Genomic DNA, 8,818 nt, shown 5'->3' with positions numbered 1-8,818 from the left:
AGGAAGAAGCTAGAAGGAGGAAGAAGCTAGAAGGAGGAAGAAGCTCGAAGTAGGAAGAGAAGCAACGAGAGGGAGGAAGGGAGAAAAGAGAAGGAGAAGTAAGAGGGTTATATAAGAGAATTGTCCCTGGGACGATGGTGGAATGGTAACTGGAGTGATAGGCGCACAGAAAGACTCAGAGGAACTGAGTTCGAATCTGTGCAAAGTCACTACAGGAAAATCATCTATCACACCGCCCAGGGATGCCCCCCGGAACATTTTTCCACAAGCCCTCACGACGACTCCTCAATCGACCAAAAACAAATACAACGGACATTTTCGGCAACAGACATTTTCCAGAAACGAAAAAACCAAAGCGGAGTGAGGGATAATAACCCCAACGGACAAAAAGGGCTCAGCCAGCCCAAACCCAACCAAGAGATAAACTTGCGACGGGGAGCAGTATTGCTGTATTGCTCCACCACGCCGCGGAAGCACCGACTAAGGCCTTGTCTACTTCGAGCCGGCAGGTTCGATAATAGCGCTGGCAGGTGGCTTTGTCTACTTAAATAGTGGCAGATTCGTGGCAGATTCGTGGCAGGTTCGATATTAGCGCCAGAATGGGTGTATGTCTACTTTTTAATGGTGAAACCTGCCGGCAGGTCCACATCCCGAAATGTGGCTTTTTTAGCGCAGCGCCACCTCGTATTTCGCTCAATTAGGCAAACCTGCGGCAGGTTTTTTTCTGCTACATCGATGGACCCGATAATAACGCTCGCTGGCAGGTTCTCTACTCCTCATTGTTATCACAATGGCCCCTCTACATCGTCCCAACCCCCACCGCCCATTCTAGGCACCTCCACCACCTATTTTAGGCACTCCCCCCCACCGACTTTAGAACCCCATCATCACCCATTTTAAGCACCCTCTATCATCCATTTTGGGGTACTCCCACCACCCGTTCTATCACCTGTGCCCAAAACGGGAGGCGGGAGTGATAAACGGTATCCAAAATAGGTGATAGTAGGGCCCAAAATAGGTGGTGGAGGTGCCCAAAACAGGTGATGGTGGATGCCCAGAATATGTTGTAGGGGTGCCCAGAATAGGTGGTAGGGGTGCCCACGCTTTAGGGATTTTCGAAATAGACTAATTAGAGCATAGTATTCCTAGGTCACGTGGCTGGGATGTAGCTGCAGGGTGGATGGCTAAGAGAGGTCAGTTCGGAATTTGAAGCTATTATGCGAAGTCACACATCGTGACTTGGGAACATGACTACACAGTAAGAACCTGCAGCTTCCGAACCTGCCAGTGGGTAGACATTGGCCGTTTTGGCAGGTTTCTAATAATAGAAAAGCCACAACGCCCACCTGGCCCCTGCTTCTTAAACCTGCCAGCTACGAAGTAGACAAGGCCTAAGAAGGAGAGCCACGAAGGCAACGACGAAAGGACAATTACTACCACAAAGGAGGAGGCGGGGTTTTAGGTACCCATAGCCCTGGCAATGTTATGGGTTGAAACCCTTGGTTGGCTCAGGCTGAGAGCCTAAGCCTGATTAGGTTAAGGGTACATCAGAGTCCAACCTCTCCGATGTAAACAAGAAAGCTTCCCTTTCTTGTTCTCTTCTTTAGCTTAATCTAGAATATCTTTAGCTACGTGTATGTTGTGTGTATCCAGCTACCGTGCCGTAACATAGATTAAGCTTACTCTACTGCCCCTAATGAGCGAAGATGCGCCCACGCCGGCATCATTAACTCCCGCAATCCTCACTCCTCGACCCGAAGTATCCCTCGACGAACTCGCAGAGGACCTCGCGAGTATCCATATTAATATAGCCTCTCCCAACGACGGATCCGACGCTATATAACAACTTGTCGCCGCCCTCACCGCTACAAATCAAGACCGTGGTAGCTCCTCAAAAGCTATACGATGGCCAGAATGGAACGGCAAGACAGCTAGCTACGGCCTCTTTAAATGGACTCTCGAGTCCAAGATTGAGATAGAGAAGGGACGACTCGGGACCAATAAAGCGATATACACGAACATCTTCACCGGCCTACCAGAAAGTAAATAACAACGAGTTATCCACTGGCTACAAGCCGGAGGCAACGACCGAGACTGGTCGCCAACCGACTTCCTGGCGTATATAGACGACAAATTCCTAGATAGAGAAGCGGAAAGGAAGTCACTCGATAAGCTGAACCGACTACGCCAAGGAGAGAGATAATAGTTCGAAGATTTCAGACAACAGTTCGAATAGCTCTCGGCTTAATTAGGCACACTTGCCCCTATAAAAACTTCCAAAATCTCGACTATGAAAACTGCCCTCAGCCTAGCGTTATCCCGAGTGCTAATTACGGCCAAGCTTTCAAACACGGATTACGAATCATATGTTGCCGAGATCCAGAGCTACACTACCAACTTCGAAGCCCATCCGGACTTTCGCAAACTAACCGGATCGTCCAAACACTTCTACATCAGCGAAGCCTCCTAAAGAACAGTAGAACGTACGAGGTCGAGCTCCCCACGAATACCGGAGAAGGATGGCGATAACGATATGACAATGACGGACGTGAATGCGTTAGCGGTCAAAATTGCGGCTATCCTAGTACAAACGGGTTCGCTAAGTCGCAATTAAAAGGAGGATAAGCGCCCCCGGGCAAAATAGCGATTAGAGGATAAGTTCCGAAGCCTAGTCAAGGCGGGCAAATGCGGACGCTGCAAAGGGAAGAGACATGCCAACTTCTCTCAGTGTAAGTTCAAGCCAGCGGTCAAACCAAAGACACAGGTCTCTGCTGTCGATACTTTGATAGAGTCCCCTGTACAAGAAGAAGGATCAGAGAACGACACCTCCGAGCCGGAAAACGAGTAGCCCTCGCGTCTCGACGCGTGCGAGGGCCAAGTATAGATATACACGGCGAGGACCTTTCGACAACCCCGAGAGCGGAGGAGATCAGAGCAGCAAAGGATAGGATAGAGAGTACCCCCTTCTTAATAGATACTTTAATCAACGGAACCTCATTCACCGAATCATTCTTCGACAATGGCTGTCTCCCCTATGCCGCTTTTAGCGAAAAGTGCGTCCGAACCTACAATCTACCGCGCATCCCGATTGCATCGTTGCAATTAACACTAGCTAAGAAAAGCCACAAGAACGGAGACGACCTCCGTATTACGCATATAACCTATGCTACGATCGACATCGATGGACGATCAGAACGAGCCTACGGGTATATAGTAAAAGGACTGAGCTTTTCTATTATCCTAGGCAAAGCTTAGGCAGAGAGAAACTCTATACGATACATAGCCGACAAGAGGAAGCTATATATCGGCAGAGGAGCCCAGCGTATCACTATCCGAGAGAAAGGATAGCTTAAGTACAACGAACGAGCCCAACGAAGGCTTGCCTAAGTGTATACCGCGAAGCTTGTCACAGGATCTGTGTTCGCCGCTATTATAGAAAGGGCGCGAAAACGTGCTAAAAAGGACGGTCTAGACAGAACCCAAATCCTTGCCGTTGTTACGGCACGGTAGCTGGATGCACACAACATACACGTAGCCAAAGATATTCTAGATTAAGCTAAAGAAGAGAACAAGAAAGGGAAGCTTTCTTGTTTACATCGGAGAGGTTAGACTCTGATTTACCCTTAACCTAATCAGGCTTAGGCTCTCAGCCTGAGCCAACCAAGGGTTTCAACCCATAACATTATCCCCCTCTTCACCGGGTACAAAGGACTAAAGAAGGGAGGGTAGGTGGGAGAATACAACTTACAAACGCCATACAGCGTTTGTGCCAATTGAAGGCCTCCTCCATCGCGTTAACCGCCGTCTTGCGGCTCCGACGAGGCCCTATGATAGCTTCAGCACCGTCTTCTCCGACTCCATCGCCTTTTCTAAACTCCCTCTCGAACCTATCAAGGTCTTCAACATCTACGAAGTCCTTCCGTAGCTGCCAGGTTGGCTCCGCCTATCCCTTCCATTTAATTAGCAGTCTCCGCTGCCATCCACGCCCGACTCTACGCTTCTCTGCGCGAAGGATCCGTTCTACTATATACTCGGCGTCGTTTTCGTCGGTCTAAGGGACTAGTGCAGGGGGTTGGGCGTCTTCAATTTCTTAGGATGGGAGTAGGTCGGTTGCGCCTCTCCGTAGAAGGTCCACGTGGAAACGGTTATGGATCCCAGTTGGCAGGTCAGCCAACTCGTAGACCATTGGCGATACTTGATTTTTAACCGTGTACTTCGCTTGGGTCTAGGACAACTTCTTAGACTGCTGTAGCGTACTGATATTCTTCAGGTTCAGCCAAACTTTATCACCCTTTTTGAGCACTTCAGCCGCTCGTCTAGAGCGGTTGGCGTCGTCTTCTATGCGTTGTTGCGACCAAGCCATCGCGGCTTGGGCGTATTCCTGGGCATCGTGAATTCGTTAGACGAAAGTCTCCGCGTCGGCGGCTGGGGAGTTGTTCGGGGAGACTCTCTCCACTTGCTGTACCGGTTCTGAGTGGTATCCATGTGTTAAGAAGAAGGGACTTGCGCCTATTACTAAAGAATCGCGATTATTCAGGGCTAACATTGCGGTTAGGAGCAGTTTCGGCCAGTCTAGTTGAGAGTAGGCTATAAAGGCACGGAGGTACGCTAGTACTTCTTGGTTCATGCGTTCGGTCGCTCCGTCTGTTTGCGGGTAGAACGCCGTTAATAACCTCTGTTCCATGTTTATAAGCTCGCATAGCTTCTTCTAGAAGCGTCCTATCTAGTTGCTTCCTCTGTCCGAAGTGAGTGCTGATAGGAACCCGTAGAACCGATAGTAACATTAAAGGAAGCGTTCTGCGCAAGCCTCCGCTTCCATAGTTGTCATTGCTTCAAGCGTCACGCTTTTTAGAAGACGGTCGGTGATAACCATAAGGTATCTCGGGGAGTCTCCTTCTCCTGGGAGTTCCGTTATGAAATCGATTGATAATTCGCTGTGGAACCGTGCGGGAATCGGGAGAGGTTTTAGGAGGCCACGTTTCCTATCGCGCTATACCGTCGTTCTCCCACAAACGTCGCAGTTTCGGACGAATTGTCGCACTGTCTTATACTGCTGGGGCCAGAAGAAACTCCTCGAGAGGATCGCAAGGGTGCTGTCCCTTCCTGGGTGGCCGGTCACGTGAGAATCGTGGGTTTTCTGGACCAGCGTCGTCCGTAGGGGTTCCCAGTTAGGAACCCATATGATTCCTCTCCTCGTAACTGCACCGCGGTGGTCGATCTCGCAGTCTGGTAGTTGTACGGAGAGCTTCAGTTCGGGTGGGAAGGCTCTCTCTTTGTTAGCGATAGCTTAGTGAATCCGTTAGTAGGACTCGTCTTCCACGAGTCCACGATCCCAAAGGAGTTGTAACTCTGGCTCTTCAAAGATATCGCTACCTTTTGCGATACTTAGGATCTCGCCTCTCTTCTTAGCTTCCTCTCCGTGTGGTTCGCGAAGGGGGTAAAGTAAAGCTTATATAGCGACTGCCGCTGCTGTTCTCTCGGAGGCTGGTGGTAACCAGGCGTCTTTAAGTAACTGGGAAACTCGGCTTTCGAGCCTCGCATCATCCTTTCCTTGAGGCATATCCTGTTCTCTCCTAGACAGCGCATCTGGCCTTAGCGCCAACCTCCCGGCGCGGAATTCGAGTTGGAATTGGTATTCCGAAAGAAGTAACGCCCACCTGGCCTGTCTCTCGGTAAGGCGTTGGGCTGTCATGAAGTAGCGGAGGTTCTTATGATCGGTAAGAACCTTGAATGGGTGAACTGGTTGGTCTAGATTGCTTTTATATACACGAGGCAGATTGATTTATTATACAAGTTGAACTTTTGGTAAAGTAAAAGAAGAAAATAAATAATAATAAGAATCAATTTAACGTACTATCTGGATCCCTTTCGGGTCTATGAGCACGATATTCTATCTAGTCTGCCGCGGGCAAAAGTTTCCCCGTAGCCCTGAGGCTGCGGGTACATAAAATCCCGCCTCCTCCCTTTAGTAGACTATCTTAAACGTTTATTATCTATCCGTAAGAGTCGGTGTTTCCGCCTACGCGGAGAGCTTATTCTGGCACGTCGTGGAGGAACTGGAACGGTTTCCAGTCCTCTATTACCTCCTCCTTAACTTCCTTGGCTACCCGGTATTACTCTAGGCCTCCCGCATCGATCAGCCACCTTACTGCGTGGCGCACCTTGTCCCTATTATGCAATATCCTCTTAAAGTCCGTTATTCCAGCTCGTTAGAGGAGCTCGATCCTCTGGTCGGTCCGCTGCGGGCAAAATACAAGGAGATAGTAGAGAGACTATCGGGGGGTACCGCACTCACACGCTAGGTGGATTCTAGGGATACTAATTTTTGCGAGCCATCCTTTAACTCTAACTACCTTAGTCCGTAGTACTATAAGCGCCGAGGCCTCGTATTTCTGAAGGCCGTCGTACCGGTTAAGGCACTGGGTTTCCTACGGGTCCTTCTATGTCCTTACTCTCCTTCCTAGTCTGGCCGCTTCGGCTTACCATCTCTCCCTCTATTTCGCTCGATACTCGTCCTAGATTATCCGGTACGGGCCTTTTCGCTATTATGTCTAATATCCTCTAATTGGTTCGGGCCGGGGGAACAGAAGTCTATTATACTGGGTCCGAAGCGTACTTATCGCGGGTTTAGGTTTAGACCGGATACGGCGGGGTCGGCCTCGAGTTCGTCTCGGGGGAGCAGAAGCAGCATCCTAGACTTGCGTCAGGGCTCCCTTAATCTGGGTAGTAATCTTGTGGGTGTTCGTCGATGCTGCTCTTTGGGCGGCCCGTTCTTGGACGTAGAGTTCGATTGGGGGAACGTCCGCCTCTCTCTTAAGCGCGGCGATTGGTGTCCGTTTATAAGCCCCTAGGATCTTTCGTAGACACTTGTTCTAAACCTTGGCTAGGTCCTTCATTTTGCCTTCAGAGATTGGCTCACCCTGCTAATAGACTCCCCAAATAGGGGCGCCGTATGTCATAATAGGCCGTGCAACCGCTATGTAGAGCAGCCTCGATTTCCGGACGGATAGTCCCTATACCGATGAAGTTACCCTCGCCAGGGAGTCGAAGGCCTTAAGTCCCCTCTATATTACCCGGAGGATATAGTCCTTCTATAAGAGGGAAGGGTCGAGCTAAACTCCTAGTACCCGGAGGGATATAACTAATTTAGCTTAATGTCCCTATATTTAGATCGTAGACCGGAGATTAGCGGAAATATTACGTTTCTTGGTAAAGTAGATAATCTGGTACTTATCCGGGGGAAATTTAGCCCCGAACCGTGACGCCTATTCCAGGCAAGTATCGTGGGCCGCAGTTAGTCGTTGGCAGTTAGCTGCTGCCGTATCTCCCCAGGTAACCAGTGTAGTATCATCAACGAACCCGAACCCGAGCACGTTACCCTGAATATCCTTAAACTGATGTAGTAGGTTAGATATGAATAGGATAAACAGCGCGGGTGATAGGGTAGAGCCTTGCGGGATCCCTGTCTCCGTGTCGAACCAGCGGCTCTTAAAGTCCGAGAAGAGAATCTTTGTTCGCCGTCCGGTTAAGAAAGATGCGATCATCTAGATAATCTATTCGGGATATCCCATCCGACGAAGGACCCAGAGCAGCCGGGGGTAAGAGACGTTATCAAAAGCTCCAGCAAGGTCAAGCCTAAGTATAGAGACCACAGACTTCTTTGCGTGCTACGCCGTCTGTATAGTCCCGGTAAGGAGTTCTAGGGCGGAGAGAGTGGATCTCTCCTTTCGAGCTCCCATTTGGTTCCAGGGAATCAGATCTCGTGTTTCCGCTTCAGTGATCAGTCGATCTGCGAGGATTTTCTCGATTAGCTTTGTAACCGTGTTTTTAAGAGTAATAGGGCGGTAGCTGCTTAGAAGAGAGTAGTCCTTTTTCTTGTCCTTCCTTAGTACCACCGTAGTAGATTCCTTTAGAACTGCTAGTAGCTCCCCGCTTCGGAAGAGAGCGGTGACCGTCCGGGCTAGGTCTACGGCTAGGATATTAGAGAGGGCCTTTAGTACCTCGTTCGGGATCATATCAGGCCCGGGGGCCTTCTGGTTCGGTAGCCGGCGGATAATCCGGGTGATCTTATCTAGGGTGACCTCTTGCCCGATATCGAATCGTGGGAACTGTTCGTTGGTTATATCTTAGAGGTCAGCGGCACCGCTCCGTGGGAAGAACTTTGTAGTAAGGATCTCTGCTTTCCCTTAGTTGTCTCCCGTCGGGGGATCGTTCTCCGTGCGCCTAAGTGGTAGGATAGCTATAAGCCTACCGGGTTGCCTAGCGGTCTTCTAGCTCTACTTATTTAGTCTCTAGAGCCCTCGGTTGTATATATAGTCCGGGTAATTCTCGTCTTTAGTAAGTGTCTAGATAAGTTTTCTCTATCTCGTCCGGCCGTTACTACGCATCTTCCTCCTTAGGGTATTCCTTTAGTATTTCTAGTCTCGTTCGTCGTCCGGGTCCTGGGTCCGTTAGAGCCGGCGTCGGGCCTGGCGGGCGCCAGCCAGGAACTCTGCTGCCTGTAGTGACCACTCCGGTCTAGACCAGTCACAAGGTCGCGCCCGTTTACAGTGCTTGTCCAAGGTGCCGTAAAGAAGTCTAATAAGGTGAACGGGTTGGTCTAGATTGCTTTTATATACACGAGGCAGATTGATTTATTATACAAGTCGAACTTTTGGTAAAGTAAAAGAAGAAAATAAAGAAAAGTAAAGAAAAGATTAGGAAATTAGTTTAAAAGAAGGTAGGGGCGGGTTCTATATCGTGTTAAGAGAATCGAGAGTTGTCCGTCTAAGAATTTCGACCCTGCGTAGTTCTTCTGTAGGTCCCGGTAGAACTTGGC

General features: G+C 49.6%; 1 protein-coding gene across 1 annotated transcript; it reads right to left on the bottom strand.

Annotated features, from left to right (window-relative positions):
• Positions 1 to 3,533: 3,533 nt before the first annotated feature.
• Positions 3,534 to 4,363, bottom strand: P152DRAFT_499384 (uncharacterized protein; the record flags this gene model as incomplete). Its single annotated transcript, XM_033682295.1, has 3 exons — positions 3,534 to 3,711; positions 3,749 to 3,906; positions 4,258 to 4,363. The coding sequence occupies 3 exons, from the start codon at positions 4,361 to 4,363 to the stop codon at positions 3,670 to 3,672; spliced, it is 306 nt and encodes a 101-aa protein (XP_033529708.1). The 3' UTR covers positions 3,534 to 3,669.
• Positions 4,364 to 8,818: the final 4,455 nt, after the last annotated feature.

This window comes from Eremomyces bilateralis (assembly GCF_010015585.1).
Source record: "Eremomyces bilateralis CBS 781.70 unplaced genomic scaffold P152scaffold_43, whole genome shotgun sequence".
NCBI lineage: Eukaryota > Fungi > Ascomycota > Dothideomycetes > Eremomycetales > Eremomycetaceae > Eremomyces > Eremomyces bilateralis.
This window is presented reverse-complemented; position numbering and strand designations above follow the sequence as displayed.